The sequence below is a fragment of the Pseudopodoces humilis genome, chromosome 2, assembly GCF_049639895.1.
Source record: "Pseudopodoces humilis isolate 2021_Gansu_Grassland_sample_001 chromosome 2, ASM4963989v1, whole genome shotgun sequence".
Classification (NCBI taxonomy): Eukaryota; Metazoa; Chordata; class Aves; order Passeriformes; family Paridae; genus Pseudopodoces; species Pseudopodoces humilis.
Window position 1 is genome coordinate 27,468,380 of NC_142201.1, and position 25,110 is coordinate 27,493,489.

General features: G+C 37.1%; 1 protein-coding gene across 2 annotated transcripts in view; it reads left to right on the top strand.

The window, feature by feature from the left end:
• The window catches only part of UXS1 (UDP-glucuronate decarboxylase 1), a 56,296-nt gene that overhangs the window by 28,270 nt on the left and 2,916 nt on the right, over positions 1-25,110 (top strand). For both annotated transcript variants that reach the window (XM_005516564.2, XM_088051132.1), the window contains 7 exons: positions 7,117-7,221; positions 8,540-8,599; positions 10,630-10,751; positions 17,386-17,505; positions 20,968-21,011; positions 22,083-22,143; positions 23,557-23,614. In XM_005516564.2, the coding sequence (XP_005516621.1) occupies positions 7,117-7,221; positions 8,540-8,599; positions 10,630-10,751; positions 17,386-17,505; positions 20,968-21,011; positions 22,083-22,143; positions 23,557-23,614 (570 nt within the window). The remainder of the gene's footprint in view (positions 1-7,116; positions 7,222-8,539; positions 8,600-10,629; positions 10,752-17,385; positions 17,506-20,967; positions 21,012-22,082; positions 22,144-23,556; positions 23,615-25,110) is intronic.

Consider the following 25,110-nt stretch of genomic DNA (forward strand, 5'->3'; position numbering starts at 1 on the left):
TCCCTAATCACAGATGCACAGTATGTTTTGAAAAATACAGTATGATACTTCTAAAATTGCAGTCTGTGGCAGCTAAAACTGCTGCCCAAACGCTTTTTGGGCAGAGCAGTGAAGAGTAGTTCCCCTCTGATGCTCAAAAACTTTTATTTAAAGCAAGTGCATGTGCACTACCTAAGTAATATAATATGAAATGAGAGAGAAGTGTAAGTGGTAGGTAATGATAAATTGTTTTATGGCTTATGTTCTGAGATTAACTGATCTTCAGCTAACTGAAGCTATTTGGTTTTGGTCTTTGTTTGTTGTTCCGTTTTAATTCTTAATTCCAGCAGTCCGGTTTCTGGAGAAACATTTCTTAAATGTTGTCTCTAATTTCAGTGCCTGTTGTTAACAAAAAGGTAGTTTTGTCTCCTTTGACTCTCACTGGAAAAGCTTTTAGAATGATACAATAAAAAACATTTTGCAAGTTGAGAGACAGGGTGTAAGCATGTGATACACATAGTGACAAGGATATTGGCTTTCAGAGTTTGCAGGAGGTGTTTTAGTTGCTTGTTACATGCACATAGGTATGTAAAGTTACAGTATTTATAGATTTTAATAAATCATTTGCTTGACTGGGATTAAAAAATCCTTTTAAGGACTTTGCTAGGGTCTAAGTTAATTTTTAAGGCTAAGACCAATGGTCTCACAAAATTGGTCAAAAGAATAGTCTATAGCCTTCTTGTGAATAACAGCCTTTCAGATGTCAGCATGGTAGCATTTTAATAAGCAGTGTTCGACAGTATCCCTGCATTGTTCAGTCTTTCAAGTCCTCTCACAGGTGATTCAAAGCACATACAAATACAAACACAAAGAGTGTCTTTAATAAGTGGCTTTGCTTTTTTTTTTTTTTTTTTGCATCCATACTTCTGTCCCAGGTTTTTCCCTTCCTAGTCTTCATTCATACGTGCTTAATATGTTCAGCTGGTTTTAAATTGTATGGTCATAATTGTATGGCAAGGCAGAGGGTAGCAGATGCTACTTTATTTTGTTTGTCCAGAGCCAAGTGCAGTGGTGCCTTGATTTTGGTCTCTGGTATGAGACTCTCAAAAACTACTCCAGTATGAGTAATGTGGCAAATCTTTGAGTTATTCCAGTTTGCCTGATATTACAGACAACGTGCTTAGCGTCAGGTAAATTACCTTGTGTTTGTAGTCCTTTTTAGTTCAGGGAAATAGAAATGTCTTGCTTCATTGTGTCAGTTTCTCTGGCCTGACTTCCAATAAGGAATTAGGCACAGCTGCTTTTTTTACAAGAAAAATCCATGCATTCAAGCTGTAGAAACTTATTTGTATGCTTCTGATCAAAGCTTTTCTGCTCAGTGCTTCCTGATTAGCAAATACAGTGATGGATGCAGGTGCTTAGTGGACTTGGTGACCCGTTCAGTCCTTTCTGGGACCGTGACATATGTTGAAGACAGAAATTGAAGGATGAAGGTCATTTCCTGTCATAGGAAAGGTGGTAGATTTCTTCCTTACCATTCACTTAAGAAGCATGGAGAACATATGCAGTATTAGGGCTAGAAAATAAAGATGGTATGAAGGAAGGTAGTTTTATGGTAGTATTTTGGAGTTTTATGGAGTATTTTGTCCTAGTCTCCCTAGGGTAAGTGGTTTTATTGATCATTCTTGTTTAGCATTAATAAAAACACAGGATTGAATGTTTGTGTCTAAATTTAATTACTACAGATTCCATGTATGCTAAATTTTAGGGATTTTTTTTTCTTCAGCTTTACACATAGAGAAGGGCATATTTTGCAAACATTAATTGCTGTTTCTCTTGTAATATGTTACTTAAACTTTGTTGAGCACAGACTTCTCTATTTGCCACGGTATGCCTTGCATACCTGGCTTGAATGTTTATGCCAACTTCCGTGTCTGTGGATTTTGAAATGAATTTTATTGTTTTGACCTTTTTTTTTCAATAAAATTGTAACATAACAGATTTAATGGTTTTTTTTATCAGTAGTCCATGATCCTGGTAAATCTATGTGCTTGGTAACTACTTGCTGTAGTTTAACGAAGTTAACAAAGTAGATTAACGAAGTTCTAGTCTCTCATGTGAGTTACACACAAAACTTGCAGAATTTTATTGTTATCATTTGTTCTTCTGTTGTGGTTCTTAAAGTAGCACTTTGCACAACTGTTCACACAGTTATTTTCAAATAATTGCACTATGACTTTATTGCAAAGCTAGCTCAAGGCTTCATATTAAATTTTATAAAACTTCTTTACCTTGTGTGGCAAGAAAGAGTTGTGGAGGTCAATTACTAGATGTATTTCTTTCTGTCCTTCAGTACATACTGTCCCAGGCACCCAAACAGTTAATCCTCTACAAAGCTGTAGCTTGGATAGCTTTCCACAGCTCTGTCTGGAACAGAGTTAAGTTGTCTGCTATCTTAAATAACAGGTAACTTTGTGCTACAACATACAAAGTTGTCAGCCAGGCTGGGTCTATGGCTTTGGCTAGCTGGCCTGCTGAAATTCTGAGGGGAAAACCCAAAGACAAGTAGGTATTTTTCAGACCTGACAGTTATTAGAGGGAAGGTGGAATGAGAAATAATTATTCTGATTTCAGCATTGTAAGCTTGATGAATCAAATATGAAAAGTTTGTGGTAGAAACTTTTCACCCTACTGAAATGTCCAGCATCCTCTAAATGTTTTGGGAAAATGGAGATGTGTTTCATTAGTCTGAGGCTTGATATATGAAAGATTCCTTCCCAGGCAAAAGGGGGAGGTCCTGTAGCTGCCTGATTGCCTGTCCTGATCCAGATGATGGCCATCTGACACTTGGCCATCAGATTCCCCATTTTCCATCTCTGCCAGTTCTGCTCTTGCTGAACCTCTTCCATACAGGGGTCGATTTTTGCCTTTGTGCATGGGGGAAAAGTACAGAGGCAAATGAGACAGGCAAGACTGTATGTCTGGCAAGGAAAACCTTGTTTTCCCACCAGCTCCTTCTCTTTGTTCCATTTAAAACAATTGCTAGCTGGGAAGCAAAAGGAAGAATGAAGGACTTAGAGAATGGGAGTGCTTTCTTCCTTGCTTTCTTGCTTTCTTTTGCAGTGTTTTTTACTGTTTAAAAATGTTAAAAATAAGTAAATAAACTTGAATATGATAAGGAGGTTTTGGGGTTTTGTATTTTAAATGCATTTGTTTTTAGCTAACAGTTAGATGACCACTTGGATAATCACAGGCTAGCTGTATCCTTGTGGAGCAAAAGGAATGGTAGTTTTTGAACTTCTGTATCTGAATTGCCACATGCCATTAAAGGAACCATTCCTATACAAGCTGCTGTGTGTCAAAAATTAGCAGTATTTAAATAAAAAACAAACCACCAAACAAAATTAAGTGGATGGAGAGGGAGGCAGGAAAGAGTTCATTTCTGCTTTGACAGATTAGGATTGGGCAGTAAATTACTAACAGACCAAAATGCTTTTGAAGTGACATTTTCTCTTTCCAAAAATTCTACCACAGCTTGTCAAAAAACTGATTTAGACAGGATTGTGAAGGAGTAGGTAGAAAGAAACAGCATAAAACTCAGGTCATAGTTTAGCTTTGAGTTGGCTGTAGGTGACTTCAGCAATTGCTTTCTTAATTTTTCTACACCACTGTGCTTGAATTACCTGCTGCTTGAAGCATCAATCAGCATCTTTACAGAGCATTCCTTTTGCCATCTTCCAGTCTACCCCTTGTCTTTGGTTTTATGACAGCATGCTGTGGGAAGGGGATACTTAAAGCAAAACTTGAGGTAGTCATGTATTTTATTCATGCTCAGAAGTCATCTGTAGGAGGTGTATTGACATTCAACAAACCAGTTAAAATTTACCCCATGATACAATTTTGCATTTCCCCAGCTCAAAAATTGATTCCAACTTGATTCATTGCTTAAGCTTACAGTGTCACAGTGACCAAAGTAATGAGTAGTTATTCCATGTCACATTTCATCACGCAGAAGAACTAGCTTCATGTTGCAGACAGACTCCTAAAAGTTTCAGCTGCATTAGCAGGTAGGGCATAGAATCGAGCCTAAGCTGAGAACTTTCTTCTGCCAGCTCTTGCTGCATCAGGTTGTCTTTGAGATGCTATTTGTGTTGCTATTGCAGGTGCCTTGTGTGACAAACTCTTTCTTGATGCTGCACTACAGTTGGTAGTGGTTGGATGTACAATTCCTGCTCATTCAAGAACAAATAGCTGAGAACCTGCTACATAAAGTTTTACTTCTCTGCACCTTTTTATGTGAGAATAAATATTCAACAACATTACACATCTGCCAAAACTGTGTCTCTTTAGCTTTCTGGGCTGTTTTGACATCTAGGCAGCAATTCATCCCTGCACTAGAGATAAACAGCTGTAGACCAAAGAGAGTGTGGCAACATATAATTAGTTATATTTTGTGGCATCTGTATGAGCATACTGTCAAATACCATTACTCTGTCAAGACAGGACTTTCAGTAACAGTCATTAAGTTTGCCTTAGGAGCTCATCTTATGTTTATGTTGATAGTTAATTGTTCTCTGGGGTGAGGTATAGCTTGAAATAATTTCTTATTTTGGTCACTTGACATTGTGAGTTTAATCACTGAATTAAGTTATTTTGCAGTATTTCTTGTGTTGCAGTGATAATGCAGGGCTGCAGTATAGGGTAGACTTTGAAATGCTTCCTCCAGATGATCCAGTGTGTGCTTATCCAAGCTCTGTTACATGGAAGTCAGGATCTGAGCTTGCTCAGTAGACAATAGGCACAACAGTTAATCTAGAAAAACTTTACTTCTATACAAGCATGCTTCATTAGGGATTCAGAAAGAAAGTAGGTTGAATATTTTACCATGCCAATATTGCTGGTATTTTTAATGCGTTGTTACCAGAGCACGTGCTTATCTTAAAACGAATGTAATGTTTTAATGTGAAGGAGATGCTTGTGCTTTGAAAACTTACCTATTTTTCATTTTTTCATTGCTCAATACACTGTTGAAAAGTAAGGGATGACTTTCACAAGGATAATTCAAGCCACTTATGTATGCTTTTGCCCGTCTAGTCTGCTTTTTTCTATATATATATATATGTATATTGGAGGTCAGAAAGCAAAGGTTTTCTTTGACAAATGAAATCTGAGTATGGGAAGGAAGTCTTCAAAAGGAGGCACATTCCTCTTGTCTTTCAGTGTTCTCAGCTAGTTGAAAGCAGGTGATAACTTCATAGTTGATACTTTATTTTTTCATACAGTGATTGGACAAGGGGAAATGTCTTTAAACTGTAAGAAGGTAGGTTTAGATTAGAGCTAGGAAACAGAATCTCTACTGTGAGGTTGGTGAGGCACCGGAACAGGTTGCCCAGAGAAGCTGTCCCTTTGCTGAAAGTGTTCCAGGCTGGATGGGGCTTTGTTCAGCCTGGTCTGGTGGGATATAGGTGATCTTTAAGGTCTCTTCCAACTCAAACCATTTATAAATTTATTTTTTTTTTCCTACTACATGTAATTCATATACAGCTTGTGCTATTTAAGCAAGTACAGTTGCATTTAAATGGAGAAAAAGAAAATTTGTTTGTTCTTGGATTTTTTTTTTTTTAACTTGAAAGTCAAGGGTGCTTCTAAGCTGTTTTAAGTAAGAAAAGGAGGAGAAAGTTCATTTTGTCAGAGATACTCTGAAAGTTAAAGCCCCCAACAAAAGGCTAAGAGAAATCATTATGTGGTCAAAGTACAGATTATTTTTTAATGCTCTGATTTGCTATTGCTTTTAATAATAAAACACCTAAGGAAATAGAAAGAAAACATTTGTTTTACCAGTAGTGTTCTGTTCTAGGGCGAGACAGCCTCATGCCATGCAGTGTTTTTTCTGCAGAATACCAGCTAGCCTTGACTTTTCCAGCTTCTTTCTGGTTTCAATGTCAAGCCTTTTTAAAAAAAAACCAACAAAACCAAACAAAAAAAAAACCCTAACTTTTAAAATACAAAGAAGTTATTTTCCCTTTCTTTTATCAGGCCATGCTAATTATTACCTCCCTTTTGATTGCTTTTCTTGAATGACCTTGGTACAGGGGATTTCTTCTTCCTTAAACATCTCATTTGGGCTTACGTTTAATTTTTGCTTTTACAGGTATTTATCCATGGGTGATTTTTTTTTTTTACATAGTTCTGGCTTGCTGTGAGTCAAGTTACATAGAAGACAGAAAGACATCTGCATATTTACAACAGTCATGTTATGAAAGTCTTGCAGGTTGAGCTCTTCAATATCAGATACTGCCTATGGAAATTAATCCAGTTTTCATTGTTTTGTTTTTATTATAATTTAACAAATTTGTTTCCAACAGTCTTTTGTTTCTAATTTCTCCAACCTTCAATCATCTCAGACAATGCATTTTGACTAGTTCTTTGGTTAATTGTGTTTTATAACAGGGAGTGGATGAGTGTGCTGAAATCTCTGTATTGAGTTTTGATTTGTGTGTTTGTTTTTTTAATTAAAGCAAAAATAATGTTATCCAAAGCATTGCATATGTTTAACAAAAGTAACTGAAAAAAAAAGACAAAAGTTGCGTGCTTATATTTTGCCATAAATATTTAATATATAAATGATACAAAGCAAATTAATGTTTCATTGACAGATGGTCTAGAAATAAAAATACAGTATTTAATTTTCCCGAAAAGTTTCTCCTCATACTGAAAAAATGTGTACCATTTTTGCTTCACAGTCTATTTTAGAAAAATACTCTGAAGCTTGTAGCCACTTAAAAACTTGAGTATAACAGAACGCTGCAAATACTTTCACAGCTTCTAAACATTTCTAAAGTACTCAGATAAATTTTTTATAAGTGAAAAAGTGTGAATACCAACACAGACATCTATATCCATGTCAATAGTGTTGATATATTACATTATGCTCTAGGTTTTGTTTTACTAAAAATTAAGTTCTTCTAAGAGTTACAACAGGTTTGTGTACATATCATCTGTAGGTAGCAGCACAGTAAGTGCTGGCTTCCAGTGCTAGGAGTGCACAAAGGAATACTTGTTTCTTGATTTCAGTGCTTTCTCGTTTAATATCTTATGTGGGAAAATAATAATGTTATCTCCTCCACTTTTCTGTAGTGGACCAGATCTATCATCTAGCATCTCCCGCTTCTCCTCCAAATTACATGTATAATCCTATAAAAACATTGAAGACCAACACTATTGGAACATTAAACATGTTGGGTAAGTGGATTTTTTTTATTACTTAACTTGGTTAGACATCATATAATCCTGATGTAGTTGCTGGGGAGAGGGAGGGATGAAGCAAATGAGTTGTACATTTTAAAAAGCTGTTTATTTAAGCAAAAGAACGTTGGGTGTATTTTTACCCTCTTTGAAGATTTTTGTTCTTTAAATATATCTGCAAATGAACACTGAGAACATGGCTTTCAAAGCACAAGAACTTTGTGCCTGTAAATTGGCTATGGAGTGTGCAGTAATTAAGTAAGAAGTAACAGGAAAAATTAAGAGCATGGGGTTTTTATAGCACTGTTGTGCTCATAACTGCAGTTTACACTTTGGTGACTGTGGAACATTCCCACAATAACTATAAGTGAGTGTTTCTTTCCACCTCAGCAGACTTTGGACTTGGTGGAACTGCACTGGTTTAAACTCCAGACATCAGGAATACTGCAGATTCTTGCCTCTTGTGCATGCCTTAGCTAGCAAATTCTGAAAGAGTGTTTAATGTCTAGCTTCATACTGGATAATTATAAGGCAGTGTTTTCAGCTATGTCTGCTAGTTTTGATGCTGAGAATGGGTCTGTGAAAAGAAGACTTCAGGCCTTCACTACTTTTTCCTCCCATCTCTGTGCCATTTGGTATGATGGAGACTGATCCGAGTGTCAGCGATCCTAAGAACTGTTATGAGTCAGAAGAACTCCTGGCCATTAGCATAGCTGAGTTTCTTATTTGAGTGATACTCTTGAGAGTACTGTTCAGAGAATCAAGTGATTCAGAAGCTATTGAGGTACCAGAATGACACAGGTGAGAGATTTGCTTCATTTGCCATGGAATTCAGGATAATCTCAAGTGATGGGTAGGGTCATCCAAGCAATTTAAAAGGGCATAATAAAGAAGAAATTATTGATTTTTGTCGTATAACATGTTATTCTGTATAAGTTTCTTTACATAGCCTGTCTTTAATCTATGTAAAGAAGGATTTGGTAATCATAATATACTATGTTGTTTCAAGATCTTGATTTCCTAATTGGAATGCTTCCTTGGCTTTTAGATTGCAGTAGGGTAAGTTCTTGGATCTGGATTCAGTGCAAATGTTAGTCCCAGAAGCAAACACATCACATGCAGGTGCTGCTCTGCTGTTTCTTAAGTTTTCTAGTTTGGAAGTGGGAGCTGTGGATGTCATTTTCAGCTAAATTTGCCTAGTGAGAGAAATCAAATTCTCTTTAAAAACATGCAGAACAGGATCACACTAAAACAACTAGCATGAGTGAAAGATTCTTGCACTAATTATGTTCTTTCCCCATTGCCCAAAATCTAGGTTTAGCTAAACGTGTTGGAGCACGGCTGCTGCTGGCCTCTACATCAGAGGTTTATGGAGGTAAGAATAAAACAGTATTTAGAGCTCTTCAGATATGACTGTGTAAAAGTATATTTACGCATCTTCTGTCAGATACCAGAATGATAGATTTTCATCACTGTCTTAGCTTACTTTTTTAGGAGATGCTCTTCTTACAGTTTAAAATGTGAGAAGGGCATTTACAGTGCTTGCTTTATGTATCTAGTCAAGAGTGGTGGCAGGAGACTGGTGGTGTGTTGTCTGTATCCTTCCTGTGTCCTAGTTTACATCTCTTTTTCCAAAGGGCTTGCAGGGAAATTGAGTGTTGTACTCTAAAGTCCAGGTGCCATAATGAAAACCTGAGAAGAAAGATAATTTAAATAGTAAATATGCATATCTTTTTCCCTTCACACAGGAATTGTATTGTTAAGATTTAGCAATTGCCCTGATGTGTAAGACACAAATGACGTAACCTCCAAGCTAAGAAAATACTGGTTGTACATGCAGGTTCTTCTGGTGTCTCTTAAAATGTAATATTTGGCAGCATCTTACTGTTAGAAATGAGGGAGTGAAAGAATGATGGATAGAACAGTGACAGGATGCAGCAAGAATCTGTAGTACTTCCTTAGGTATGTAACAGACCCTGTGCCTGCTAGAGAAACTTCCTTCTATTCTGAAATATTACATAATTGATCATAGCAGTCTTGCAAGATTAGTGGAGATCCACAGGCACAGTACCCTGCTCAATGGGAGTAGGTTTGACTCTTGGCTGTAAAGAACAAACAGGTAAACAAAAAATGGCCACCTGTGTTACAAGATACAAAACTTCGTGACCAAAAAGTGAGGAAGGATGAAGAACATGCCTCTAGGTGTACACTTTTGGTGGAGCAACTTCAGTTCAGGAGATTCAAAGTAAATAACCTAGCAGGAGATCACAAAGATGATTGGTCAAAGTGGCTTGAGGATGTGCAGCATTCCTACTGCCTCCCAAGCCTTAGATTATCCATGGTCAGGCTCTGCAGAGAAGAATTATAGCCCCAAGGACTCTTCTGTAACTGAAGAAACTCCCTTCTGGAGTATCTCATTTCCCACAGCATCTTTCCAGGCCCATTCAAGATTGCTATGGGCTTTTATAATCATGTAAAACTTATATGCATTTACCATTGCTCTGTGGCTTTCATGTGGCTCAAATTCATTCATAATCATGTCTGAGCAGCATAAAATCTGGAAGGTTTGATCAGAACTGACTGTCAAGGCTGTTTCAAAAATTAGCTTTCAACACTAGGAAGTTCTATAGTAATGTATGCCAACTTTAAACCCAGTAGAAATTATACTGTCCTATAGACAATAAAGTGGGAAATTTAACCAAATATTTGTATTTTTTCTAGCATACAAAGCACACACCATCAAGGTTCCTAGGTGATTATTGTTTGGTTGTTCAATTTTTTATGATCAATAACTTCTACATTGGATTAAACCAAAAGATTGTCTAACCTGATTGTGCCTAGTGGTAGCTAGTAAAAATGCTTAGGGTAAAATAGAAATGTTAAATACTTTGTGGTATATCACTCTTATCTCTTTAAGAAATGCAGTATATCCCTATTTTCTCCATTTTTCTTTCCTTGTTTTGTATTTTATGAAATTTGGATATGCTTTACTTTCCTGCATAACCTGTGCCTCCTACCTAACTGCTGCCTACATAACCTGCAATGCTTCCTTGGAAGCACATTAGGTAAAAGTTGTATTTATGCCCCTGGGGTACTCCGCCTTTGCAGAGAAGAGTTGAATTTAACCCTCTGTTCACACACTCTTTTAGGGAAAGCAATTGCTGGCTATTCTTTGCCTGAATTCAGTTATTTTACTAGTCTTTCATTTTCTGCCACTGCCGTTCTCATGGTTTCAGTGATTGTAACTTTAAAGACATTGTGTTAAAATGTAAGATTTTCTAAAATGCAGAATTCAGAGAGAAGCTGTGCTGACTTGTATAATGCAAATGCTCTACTGAAAGTTTCATTATATATAATAATCTTTTGATATTTCATAATCTAAAGTGGGTTTTATTTTCCCCATAGATCCTGAAGTTCACCCTCAAAATGAGGATTACTGGGGGCATGTGAATCCAATAGGTCCAAGAGCCTGCTATGATGAAGGAAAGCGAGTTGCAGAGACCATGTGCTATGCATACATGAAGCAGGTATTAAACTTGCATCAGATTCAGTGGTTTTTCTGTAATTATTGAAGGCCAATGTATGGCAAGACTGGAATATGTGTATTTAGGGATAGGAAGGCAAAAGAGAACATCTTGAGTAGGAACACTCATCCTGTTGCAAAATCTGTTTTCTTTAATGGGAAGGTTTTATTGCTCCCATCTGTTGTGTGTTTTTAGATGAGCAGTCTTCTTGTAGAAAATGTGCTTTAGTCTTCTTAAAAGTTGTGTCTTTCAGTATAGTGAATAGTTTTTAAACAAATTAAACTGAGGTGACCTTAGTGCGCTGAGAAGTCAGTAGTATTGAATAGTGCCATTACAGATAAATGTGGAATGTTGAAGGAGACTAATCAAAATCAGAATATACAGGTAAGAATGGGGAAGATCTTTAATGAGTACTTCTATAGAAGCAATGTATTTTAAGCACCTTTGAAATGCCTTAAAATTACGCAGGTATAAATACAGACCTTAATAATACCTAGCTATGTAATGCATGTTTTTAGACAAACACAGTAACGTGAGGATAAAAATGCAATTTAAAATATGTTTAAGAAATTACACATGCCAAAGTCCTTGTGTTTATTAACCAGCAGGTAGAAGCTCATCATTAGCTAACGTAGCATTGACTCTTTACCTGTATGTAAATCTTCCTTAATTTTGGTTCAGCTAGGCTCTAGGAGACTATTCAATTAGCAAATGTGGCATACTAAAGAAAACGGTATCAGTATTTTTTTTATTTGCAGCCATAATATACAAAAGTATAAATCAAACACAGTATATTGTATATAATTTTAAACCTTTAAATTATAAAATTCTAAGTGCTTTTGAAAAGTGATTATTTTGAAAAAAGTGATTCTGGAAACAGAATAAAGCTGAAGTCTGATAAGACTTTGAGGTGATATTTTAGTATAGTGTAGTAATTTTGTCTTATCTTTTCTACCAGACATAGAAGGCAGAGGTTGTCTCCTTTGTTCTCTTTTAGATCATTTTAGGTCCAACATGGTGATACTGCTCTTGTTCAGGATGATGTCTCTGGTATTTCACTCTTGTAAAATATTCCTTGTCAGTCTGGAAACCCATTTACAGTTGAAAACTGCAGTTTTTATGAGAAATTCTTGTGCTGTAGGGTATTGCATTTTTTTGCAAGTTTGTGGTACACACTGCAGTATTCTTTTAGAAAGGCATGAGTAGATAATTTTTAATATCATGGGCTGTATCTTAAAACCACAGCATGAGTCATGATAGCATCTCATAAATTTTATGCAGGATTTATAATGAATAGGAAAGATTTGTAAGGTGGAACACATACATTAAGTAAAAACTCAAGATGCAGATGAACTGTCTGTCCTAGAGGCATCTCTGTGACATATTTCTTGTATTTTGTTATGGGTTAATGAAGACTGCCCAAGCTTGGCCTGTGTTCATATATATTCTGAAACACTGTTGAGCAGGTGTGGGGAAAAGAGAGGGGTGAGTAGTGTTTAGGTGATATGCTGTTATTAGTGTTACCTTACATTTTGAAAAGGTCTGATTTCCTCTATGCAAATAAGCATTGTGTTTTTAAGAGGATTTTCAGTAGGAATGGCCTAGCCCCAAACAGTAGGATTTGCGGTATTTCAGGCTAAAATATTTCCAGAATCTCTCTGCTTCAATAAAAAGAAGAAACAGGCAAAGTTATTTTGCATTTTTTGGTAATTTAGTACAAAGATTGCCATCATTATGCACATTGCTAGGTACCTTAAATACCTAATAGTGTTTCCAGAAAACGTGAAGTAAAACTAAACTTCTGCATTGTACTTCCAGACAGCCTGCTTGAATGGGTTTTGAATCTAGTCAAAATTGGCTAATTACAATTCCTCAGTAGCCTGTCCTGACCAAGGCATTCTTAGTGCATTCTTTTCTGCTGGCAGTGTTGTTCTGTTCATTTATTTTGGCCCTATGAATTAAGCATTTCTTGGCTTTATCACGTGAAAGAGCAGTGGGAGGGGAGTTTCAGCACACAGTATCTCAGTGTAAATTTCATGCTTTGTTAGGACTTGCTATTCAGTTATCTGTTCAATCTTTAAAAAATTGCATTTTGCATTCTGGAGCTACCTGGAAGTCTAGGTATTAATGTTTACTCCAATGCTCTGGATTAAATTTAAATACTGACTAGAATCTGATACTACCCTCATGGCAGGGATTTGCATCATCTGCATAGCTGTGTTGTAAATAAAGATAACTCAGCATTTTAAATGCTGTGCATATTAAGGGTGTTTTGTGAACAAGATTTCTTTCTTTTCCTATACCACTGATCTGTAAGGAAATTCTCCAGAGCTGAAGCAACACTTCAGGTCACTAGGGAATGTTACAGGAAAATTTTTCTTCTCCTTCCACTTTCTTCATCCATTTTTTCATACCAGCTGTGTGACTCTGAAAGCTTTGGTGGTAAGAAATGGGTTTGGTTGTGATACAGCTATTGCATTAAGTGCTAGTTTTGGAATTGCCTTAGAATAGCTGAGGTGTTGAACTATAAGCACAGTAACAGCTGTAAAATTGTAGGTTGTGTTCAGGGACCTGCATTATGCCCAAAGTATAGAGTCAGATGATTGAGGCTGTCCTTCCTAGCTTGTTCAGGAGCTGTAGTGTTTCTGAAATTGGGATCTCAGCATCACTGTTCTTGCAAAATAAAACTAAAAAGCTATTAGTAACAGAGTATTAATGGCATTTTTTTAATACAACTGACAGCATGTATAAATAAAATTCTTTGGACCCAGCTTCATTGTGGAGTATTGTAGCTTAAACACGTCATAGATGGATCCAGTGTACACAGTGGTAGTAATTCTGCTGTGATTGCAATTCAGAGGTTTGGGAACAATTTTGAGAGTTAATGATCTATGAAACACATGGGAAAGAATATGACTTTAAGTAAGAAAGTGACTATTAGAGCAAGGAATGCAGACAAGGAATACAACAATTCAAGTAATTTTGGCTGAGACATTGGTAAAGATTTGTATCCGGTCACACTGATACCCCTGCTACTGTCTAGACCTCCCCAGCAGATTTTTTTAAATTCCAGTTAAAATGGAATTTCCAGTTAAAATGTCTGCTGGAGAGCAGACATTTATAGCTTTTCCTTTCCTGATTTTTTATGGAGGGAGTGAGGTCTAACTCATGCTTGCTCTTCAGACAGATCCACGTTTGGCAAAGGAGAAAGCACTGGTAATTAATAGGAGAAGCTTGCCTGATATCCTTGTGAATTACAGCCACAACATATCATGTTCAAATTGTTTTGGTTAAAAAGACTTGGCATTTGAATTGTATTGGATCTATTTTCTAAGACAGTCAACACAAGGAGATACTTGTTCTTAAAAAGCTTATAAAATTAAAATATGTCTTTTTAAATTAAGGAGTTATAGCATCCTTGATACCCTTGATAGTTTCTGGACCTGGGATCTCTGAAACTAAATAACTGGCAAAGACTCATGCTGAAAACCAAGGACAGCTTTGTTTTGCTGGGGAGATTGGATAATTACTGATACATTTTGACTGACAGCTATAGAATAGTCTTGAGTACTTATTCAGAGGAGGTATCTCCATAAGCCATAACAATCTTTTCTGCTTCTTTCCTGTTTCTTTTCATCTGTACAGGCACTGCCTCTTTGAAGAAATTCATATTGATAAATAATAGAGTGAACTGAAGTGTTTTGCTAGTCCACAATCCTGCATTTTATGATTTTGCTCTCAGGCTCTTTTTTTTTGATTGTTCAAGGAATTTTCTTTCTGATCAGTCTGCTGTGGGAAGGCATTGGCTTGAACTGTGAGGACAGAAGGCAGCTGATCACATTTTATCTCATCATTAGGGATAAATTTCAAGCTCTCTTGCATTTACCAGTATAAATATGAGCCAAAGGGTTCTTTTCCTTTCTCTAGGATGTAATAAAATACTGTACATGACTTACTGCTGCAAACCTGGGGAAGTAATTGACTTTGATAATGGGAATATGGTAGAGGTAGTCAGTCATTACTGCATGTTACTGATAATATTCGGAGTAACAGGACATAGCTAAGACACAGACAATTAATAGAAAAAGGAGTAGAGTTACTTAACATATAAAAAGGATCACTTGAAACGAGATGTTCATGAAATAGCAAAACGAGAGTTATGACAACTTTTAAGTTACTGGCTCCAAAATCTTTTTGTCTGTGGAAGAGTTTCTTTTGAGAAGACAGATGATAGTTTTTGACAGTTTTAAAGAGGGAAATGAAAAATTAGCTGTATAGAAAATAGATTTTTCAAAGCAGTAGGCTGCATAGAAAAGCTGTGCTATGGGATACTATAAATAAAAGGTTACTCATTTTAAAAGAACATTACAGTGGGATGAGGTGAATAAACAGAAGGGAGAAGAAATAATGGATTCATTGTGACTGTGAGTAACTGCCTATAGAGAATGTGTTGTTTTCCTTTTCTAGATCCCTTGCTAGTTTCCAACCAATACTGGAAAACAATGCTGCTGTAGCTTGTGCAGTTGCAAGAGAGGCTTCTTGATCAGCATTGTTGAATGAGTTATTTTTATCTTGAATATTAGCTTCCAAGTGCCTTTTTTTCTGCACTTGCTGTTAATGGCAGTATCTGGAAAGCCCACGTGAAGTACAACCCTTCCTGAAGAAGTCAGTGGCCTTCTTAAGATAAAGTGCTGGGCAAAACAAAGGAGCAGCTCTATAAGAGTACATCTTTCCAAAAGCAGTGAAGGCTTTGGAAATGGTTCTGTAATGTGCTGCTGGAAGTATAAATTTGAAATGTTATGCTGCTGTACTGTTTTAGCTAACAAGAAATAAAGAGTCTGTTTCCAGCTGATTCATGGAAGTTTTCCATTAGTTCCATTTTGCATGGAAAGGGATTTCTGCTCTTTCCAGAGTCTCTTTCAACAGGAAAGACACAGTGGATGTTGCTAAGTAATTTTTTTGGCTCTGTTGTGGATACAAGCTTGTTGGGTAAAGACTGTGTATCTTTTCTTGGAGCACAATAGATACCTCCCTTGTTACTGTTAGTTTACCATTTTGTTGCAGTTGCAAACAAGGTTTGATCATGACAAATGAAATTTTACTTGCAGCTAAATGGAACTGAATGTTGTTTGACTTTCTTCATACTGGGAGGTGTTGGGTTTTACCTGTACTACTTGGTGTTTCTGATTTCTCAACACCAAGTAATAGCTGATGTATTGAGTGTCCCTTTTGCCTGTCTCTCACCTGGGAAAAGCTAGTTCTACTACTTTCACAAAGCATCTATGAGGATTTGTTTGTTTATGAAACACTTGGAGACCTAAGAGAGAAGGTCACATTTTTCTGCAAGTGTCTCTTGTACATGAAGCTACATTTATTTTGAAGAAAAATGTGTTTCCACTCTCCTGAGTGAAGTGTGTGTGAGCTGCAGATGTACCAACAATACACCCTCTTCCAAGACAGGAGCAAGCATTGGTCTAAGCCTTAATAAAATACATGGAAAATACAAGCTGTTCTGTGTATCCTCTGAAGGAATGGTTATGGAAGGAATGTTTGCAACTCCGGAACATTGTGCTTGTGACTTCAGTTGAATCAGAGCGCACAAAGTTTGCTTCAGACAATTTTTTTCCTGTAACTGATACAAGGATGTCTTTTTCTGGGAGGTGGGAGACCAGGTAATATGAGGAGGATATGTAGGCCTGCACTGAGGTTGACACCTTCTTCCCTGCCTTGTGACTGTCATTCTCAGATGGTCGCATCTATCTGCTTAAAGTATACCCTATTGCTCTGAGCTCAGCAGTATCCTGTTTAAGCTCACAAGGGCCAAACATCCTTCTTGAAAGCTTTGTCATAAATCGCAGCTTGTTCAAATGAGTGTGTCAATCAGAATAACTCGAGAGAGATTATTTCAGCCTACAAAACTGCTAAAATGCATTGTCCCAAAAGTTTCACATATTTCACGCCATTTCACATATTAGTTGCCTTTTGCTTTGAAGATTTGCAAAATATTCCATAGAAAGGACTTGTGGAAATGATAAAAACGTTTCTTGGAAAAAAACTACACCATTTTGATTTGAAGAGTTTGATTGTAATGCATGTGTTTACACAGCCTAATAAGAAGGGTACTAGAAGACCCTGTGGCTGGGGTTACAAAACCACTTTATGGCCTTTGTAAAAGATACTTTTCTGACATGTTCAGCTTTTCTAAAGTATAGACTTTTGTAATCTGTGGAAATGCTGCCTTGGTACTATATCTGGTGATCGTGAGACTTCACTTATGTGCAGAAAAAAAGTAACTAAGTCCCTGGTGAAGTAATTTACTGTAATTTCCAGTAAGTTACTGGAAAGGTATTACTGAAAAATCTTTCGAGTTCTTCCTGTAAGAAAATACATGTGCTAAAATCATGAACTGTTCTAGCACTGATTTAGATTTGCATTACAAATACTGAGAAATAGCTATATGCACTACATTTTTCAGAAGGGATGAGGAGAGATTTGAAGTGTTTCATTATTAGAAAATAATGCATGTTAAAGTGAAAGAGGGATTCTTAAAAAGCTTTTTGACAGGGGAGAGTTTACACTTCTAGGGAGAAAGACACTTTTATTAAGGAACTAACAGTTCTTTTTTCTTTCACTACAGGAAGGAGTTGAAGTGAGAGTTGCCAGAATATTCAATACCTTTGGTCCTCGAATGCATATGAATGATGGAAGAGTTGTCAGTAATTTTATCCTACAAGCTCTCCAGGGAGAACCACTAACAGTAAGTGACAACCTCCTGGTGATATGAAGTACCGTTCATCTTTATGTCGTGTCCTGATGTGTTGAGAATGAGGACAGATTTTAGAAAATATTGATGTTCCCCTCCTCCAAAAGGTAGTGTTCTAGTATACCAAACTCAAGTGTAGGGAATGACAAGTCTGAAGGTGTTGTGTTAATGGGGTTGATCTTTCTTTCCCAGAAAGAAAGAAGGCTTCCAGTTGCAATCTGCAGAAGCACTTCAGCATTCTTTCTAAAAAAAGTTTTGAGGTAACTCCTACAGCTGTAGATCTTGCAGAGCAAAATCTGAAACTGTGGATAGAGCATTGAAGAGTTTAGGCCAGGGAATAAGTCACGCAAAGCAAGATAAAGCTTGGTGTCCTGTGATAAATCTCCTCTAACTTTAATCTTTTTCAAATAGAGTGCCAAAGCATGGCTACCCCCTGCAAAACTGTGGTGGTAGATATGTACCCTACTGGCGGAGTGAAATCTAGAGCTCTTTTCAAAAAAAGAAAATGGAAGGAGTTCAAATTATGTATGTTCTGCAAAGCAGTGCACACACATCACCTTGCTTAAGTACACTGATCATTCTTGAAAGATTGGTCTTCTCTGGAGGTCAGCGTTTGGTTGCTTGCTTGCTATCAGCAATGCTTGGTTGATTAGGTAGTTCGTTACTATTTTTTAATGTCATCAGCGATAAATCTTTTCTACTCAGGTGTTGCTAGCCTTTGCTAAATTTCCATGGCTTGTGATTATTTCAGAATAACAAGCCTGCAGTGATGCTGTGTTCTCCACCTCTCCTAAAGATTTATTTTTTCCTCCAGAGATTTACTGCTTCAGTAGAAACCACTGTTAGTGCTTAGTGTATGGTAGCTATTGTGTGATACAGACTGTAACATACTGGCCAGTGTTTACTGGAGCATAGTTAAGTCTGCCATATAAATCAGCGTTAAGAGTGCAGATCTCAGGGCTTAGTCTTGGGTAGCTGACTAAACCAGTGAACCCAGCTTACCTAACCCTTCTTAGGAATCCCTTCAGCGCTACATAGACAGCACAGCCATGTGGGTCAGTGCTTTTTTTCTATCAAAACATTAAAAAAAATAAATTCCATTCATGCAGAGTTTCATTTTCTTACCCAGGTGTTTCCCCAAATTCACTTATTGGATTTAAGCAAATAGAAGCAGACAAGAAGGTGGAGCTTCTTGTTTTGGTACTTTGCATCCTTGTAGGACCTGCTTGTATCAAAATATGAGTGTGGCCATGTGCTGATTTATGAGTGTTGATGTTTCCAAGATGGCATCCCTGGGCATAAAGTCTGAGCTTCTAAATGCTGTTTAGAAAATTTACCTGCTTATAGAGGATCAGAAGGCATTTGCATTTTTTGGGTTTAATCCCCAGTGCATATAGCAAGCTATTGTCATATTTGGCCTGTCAAATTTTTTTTTTTTTTAAATTCATGCATAGTTTCTCAAGTTTTATTGGCATTAGTACTGTAATCTTTTATAAGAACAGAGTGAAAACACTAACTTGGAACTCTTGTGAAGCCTTACGAAATATGAAGCACTTACCTTGTTTTAAAACATACGGTCCATGGAATATTTCAGAGCATCAATAAAAGAAGCCTGGAGTCCATGTTCTTCTGTGGGAGGGGACACTGGAAGCTTTTATTTTATTTCTATAATTGTCATGCTGTCTAAACTTTAGCAAGAATGTAATTGTAATAGGGGTTAAAATAGAATGTTTTATGCTCAGTCATGCCCAACATCACTGTTCTTTAGAAAATAACTCTCTGATACTGAAAATTTCTGGGTCTGAGAAGGAACTAAGGAGAGAGTTCTTTAGCTGACCAGGTCAAATAAAATTAATTATCAGCAATAAGCAGTGGCTGATACCTAAAAAAAACCCCAAAAAACCTTTCTTACATCATCATAGAATTTGGCTGACAGGAATACCAAGTGTGTTGATCTCTTTAGAAACTCTGTGTATTTGGTCTCTCAGTTCAGAGTACTTGTTCAAGTGGAGTAGATAATCTCTTCAGAGAGCAGTGTCACTGAGTTGTAGAAATTGTGGCCTGTGCAAACATGATGATTGTTGTTTTGTTACTAAAGGAAAGATTTATTAAGAGAAACTGAAAGATAGACACTTCATTGTATTTTTCAGCCATTGCCTGTATGTGGGAAAGATAACCACATGGGTGACTTCGCAAAAATCATGTACAAATACTTAGTTCTGTAAGACTTATCCCACATACTAAAAGTAAAGCTAAGTGCGGGAAGCTCTATATAAATACAGAAATCTGCTTCCTGTTTCTTTGGGAGTCCATCAGGCTCTCATTGTTTGGGAGTCCATCAGGCTCTCATTGTGCCCCTGGTGCATTCCTCTCTGAATCAGTTTTTGGGTAAGCTCTTAGACCCCTGATCTTACCTGATGTGTACTGAAATGTGAATACTTTTGGGCTCTGAATCAGCCTTGGAGAGCACAAGGCTTACCAAGTAACAGATGGCCTATGTACCGTTATACTGCTCTTTCTGTCCTCGAGGAAAACAAGCATGCTTTCTTTTCTGTCCTTCCAAAAGCCTTTCTGTTGCAGCAGATTGATGGTAAAATATGTGTTCCCAGTTAAACTGAAATGTATTCACTACTTAAATGTGCCTACTGATAGCTTTCAGACTGTAAGTATTCATGTCCTAGAGACTTTAGTGCTGCACTTACTTAAACTGTGAAAAAAATAATGGTATCAAGTACCATTCTGTACACTTCAAGTATACAATGTCTGTTTGAACTTCAGCAATTTGCTCCAAAGTACCAGCATGTAACCTGAGGAGACTTCTTTTTTTCTCTTCTAAGGTTTTCATACAAATCTGTACAGGTGACTTTGTGAGTTGTATCATCTAGAAATTCCTCTGCTTCCTATTTCCCTAGATAGTAATATTTAGAGCCACGTGATTTTTTTTTTTTTTGTCCTGATTGCTTTAAACACAGTGCTGTTTCTCAACAATTTTTTAGAAACCACTAATATTTAGTGGTCTCTTTGAAGCTGGCTGTTGTTAATGAGCAAATCAAAAATGTTCATTATAACCACATCTTAGTAGCCCAAAGTTTGCTTTAAATGTTTGGCACTCTTTTCTGGCTGAGTTCAGGCTGCACCTTCTTTCAGTGTTCCAGGAGAGGACAAAGCATCACTCTGTCCTACACCCCCGAGAAGGTTTCCTTCATGCAGAGTTCTGGTTAACAAAATGCCTAGGGATGTGTTTACTGGAGACGAATCCAAGAGGAAGACGATCTTCAATTAACTGATACTTTGCCAAAGGCTCTGCAAGAACATTTTTTTCCATTCCTGTAACATTGAGCTTGTGTCTCGAGTGTTTCTCCTTGAAACATTTTTCTAGAATGTTTAGGAAAAAAATGATTGGGCTAGGGAGGACTTCTGTATTTATTAACTTTCCTATTTTTCATATGGTTTTAGGTCTATGGACCTGGAACTCAGACAAGAGCTTTCCAGTATGTCAGGTAAGCCTTATTTGTTCTGGCTGATAATTTATTTCATGGTTCAGTTAACCTGGTCAGCTTTGTATGCAAGTGCATTTGCTTTACTTTTATTAATCATTTCTTAAATACAAGCACTCAAAAAAACATGTACCCACTGAAATCTGATTTCAGCATTTCTAACCTACCTGATCTGCTTATGGAGCTCTTAGGAGATAGCTTTACTTTCAGAAGGGCTCCACACAGAAGCTTTTAAAAATATCAAGGAGAAAAACCTTGGTTTAGAATTTTACTTGAGATACTAACATGCTCTTCCCTTCGAGAGACAGCAAGTAACAGACAAGTTTTTAGTGCTGAACAGTTTGTCACTCCTTGCATTTTAATGCAATGCTGCCACCTCGTGTCCTTGGGGCTGCTGTGGTTAGTGTGCAGACTGTGCACAAATAAAAGCTAAAAAATCCCATGCTAGACTTCTGGGTTATTTTAAGCATTATTTGCTTGAAAATGTTCTTTCCCTCTGCTGAAAGTAGTATCAGTGGTAATAGATGTTAAAGAAACCCCACAAGGTCAAAGTACTCATTCCTTTCATGACTATAAGTCATAATGAAAAGGATCTGGATTTCTTTGTCTAGGGCTAAGGTGCTACATCTGTGGCTAACAATCCAATATAACTTTGGGTTATACTGCTGGGGAAAAGTAGCACCAAAATACTGGTTTTTAAAAAACTTGGTCTAAGAATTTTTGAAAACAAGAAGACAATTCAAACAACAGGCTGCAAAGCAGGTTGGTAGTGTTATGTGCCTCTGTGTTACAACTTGCTCTATTCTGTTTAAAATGCATTGGAAATCATATGAGATACGATTTATATACATATCCAGGTATGTTTGGATACTGGAGAGAAGAGGAAATATTAATCATTTTTTAATACAAACACTCACAAAAACAGGCACCCATATAAATCTGATTTCATTTCATCATTCCTCAGCTGTCTGATCTGCTTTACTGGAGCTCTTAGGAGTCAGCTCTCTTTTTGATAAAGAATATTATTTATAGAGAAGCGGAAATTGCCCCAATCTGTTCTTCTCTCTTTTATAGTGATCTTGTGAATGGGTTGGTGGCATTGATGAACAGCAATGTCAGCAGTCCTGTCAACTTGGTGAGTATGAGTGCTCCACTCTCCTGAGTTACAGTGCACTGGTCAACACCACTTCTGTTTTCCTCCTTGTCACTGATACTGATTTCTAGAAAAAGTAAATGGAACAAAAAGAGTTATTTCTATTATGAAGAACATATTCTCCATGTACTCTCTTTGTAAATAAGAAGACTAATCCCCTAGATATTGAGATCTTACAGTTCCAAGAACAGGATAAATTTGCTGGAGTTTTAAATTTGTTTTAGCAAGAAGATGTATGTAATTAGAAATGAAGGTTAAAAGAAATGTGGGGGGGGTCACAAGTGCAAAGTGCACCAAGAAAATGAAGACTGATTTCAGTAGGAAAAAAGTACTGAAGGAGTACTTAACTCTAGATAATTAGAAGTAATTTCATACTGTCCTGGTTAGAGGAAAATGTGATATTGCTTAAAGTGCTTGGAACTTAACTTGTCTAGTAAGATTTTTGTTCTATTCTGTTTGTTGTCACCTTATTCTTAGTTGTGTAGTTAATAATAGAAAAAGGACGCATATCCCAGGAAATTTCTTGTGTATGCCAGCTTTTGCCAAATCAGATACTCAACTCTGCAGGGCAGTTGTTCACTAGATTTTCCTTTTCTCCTGTGGCCATGAATTAATTTCTGTGTTTCTATCCAAATGCTGATATGTTTAAACTCTATCACATGCTTTGTCTTCAGAAAACTCAGTATTTAAATCTGTATGTATCTTAAGTGCTCAGCTTTAGGTCAAATGAGATGTGGTAAAGAAGAGTTTTGAAATAAGGAAAGCTAGGGATGAAGGGAATTGAGTCTGATGAAGGTGAGCTAATACTAGCAGAAAATGTTCACATTTGATTGTGAAATGTTGATCAGGAAATTATGTGCAAGTTGGTTAAAAAAAATGCAAGGAATATTGTATAGAAAAGCAAGTAGCCCTTATGTATTGATAGGTAAGTTGTAGTAGATTCAGAAGCAGTTTTTTGCAGCTAAATGAGAATGAGTCTGGGTTCCTAACTTTGGATGAACCAAGAACTCAGCATATTTCTTCATGATACCTGTGCTCAGCTGGGCACAGTCCTTGAATCCAGATTTGCAAATGATGTGGCTGTGTGGGCTGTTCAGTGACATAGGCCTTTACTGTGATTGCCAGCTCTTTACAGACTGACTTTTTGGGGGGGATGACAGGGAACACCACCTCTCTACATACACTGAATTACAACATGAATATAATGGAGGACAAATTTCCTAATGAGTAAGGAGCTTGTCAAAGTCTATTTTTTTTATTTTTTTCATCAAGGTAGAATAAAGTTTAATGTTTAGCTTTTTCAGAGTTTAATATGCCCCTGTTGGAACCATCTCATGTCTCGCATGTTGTAAGGTGTTTAATTGTTATTGAAGTGAGCATTTCTTTTGTTTGTAGGGAAATCCAGAAGAGCACACTATCCTAGAGTTTGCTCAGTTAATTAAAAAACTTGTTGGTGAGTATGATTAGGAATTCTTTATAAAGTTTATGAAGTACTTACTGTAGTTAGATAATTACTGCTTGATTAGTGTGTGTAATATGTGGATAATTTAATTAGTCTTTGGATTTCTTAATAATTTTATCAAAGGCATTTAATCATATTATTAAATATTAATAAGATAATCCAAATCCTCTCAATTATCTGTAAACTACTACATGACGAGTAGAATGAATATATTTTCTGTGTATCTGTGCAATCTATACCCATTAATTTTTATAATGTCCAGACATTTTTTTTAGGTTTGTTTTGGCACAAGGAATGAAATGTAAAATACATGAATGAGAATGTCCTGCATAATATCTTAGCTGCAATAGGAATACTGTAGGAAGGTGGTTCTTCACAGTTGTGCAGGCTGTGGTCCTTCAACTACCATTAAAAACCTCATGCTGTGGCAACAGTCTTTCTCTGTTCTTTTCACTGTTTCTAACAGTGATTCTTGAAAGTGTTGACAGCACCTAGGAAGAAAAAACTGTGGCTTTCTCCTCATTTTTGCTCTGACACCTGTAGCAAATCAGAGCCCTCAAGAATGGAAGGAAATGGTTGTACTTGATCTTCTAGTGTGGCTCCCTTGTGAGATGAAACGTCCTGCTGCCATTAGCCAAGGGCTTTTAGTCTGTACATTCCAGAAGATCTGAAAAAGACGAGTTCAGACATATAACACAGAAGCTGATGCATGTGTTGTTTCTAATAAAAGACTATTCCCCCTGGAGAACTTCTGTGAATCCACAAATCAGGGAAGGAAATGGAAAAAATCACAGCACCAAACGCATCAGACCCATAGATTGTCACCTCTGTTTGTCTGTTCACAAACAACTTGATGTGTTCCATTCCACTTAGGGGTGCAGTTTAGTTCTAAAGTGACATGTAAACTATTTGCTAGATTTGATTAGAGGAACTGGCCTCTTTCTATGTGTTGTTCTGAGGAAAAGCTAGTGCTTGATTATTTAAATCAGACTGGAGATGATGGACAAAGAGAAACTGATGCCAGAGTGCTAACAATCATGGAATGATTGAGGTTGGAAAGGACCTCTAGAGGTCACTTGGTCCAGCCCCTTAGCTCAGGCAGGGCAACTTAGAAACAGCAATAGCCCAGGACCATGTCCAGATGGCTTTTCAGTATCTCCAAGGGTAGAGACTCCACATCCTTCTTGGGCCATCTGTGTTTGTTTGTGCCCACTGTCTCTGATCCTGTCACTGGGCACCATTGGAAAGAGCCTGGCTTCCTCTTCTTAATCCCCCCATCTGGTATTTGTACACAGGGATTGAATTCCCCATAGCCTTTTCTTCTCCAGATTGAAGGGCCCCAGGTCCTTCAGCCTCTCCAGTCCCTTCATCATCACCATGATCCCTTTGTTGGACTCATTCTGTATGTCCCTGTCTCTCTTGTGCTGTGGAGCCTAGACAGTGCTGATTAGTTGCAAAGCTGATCTTCCTTTTCGTGCTGGCAGCAC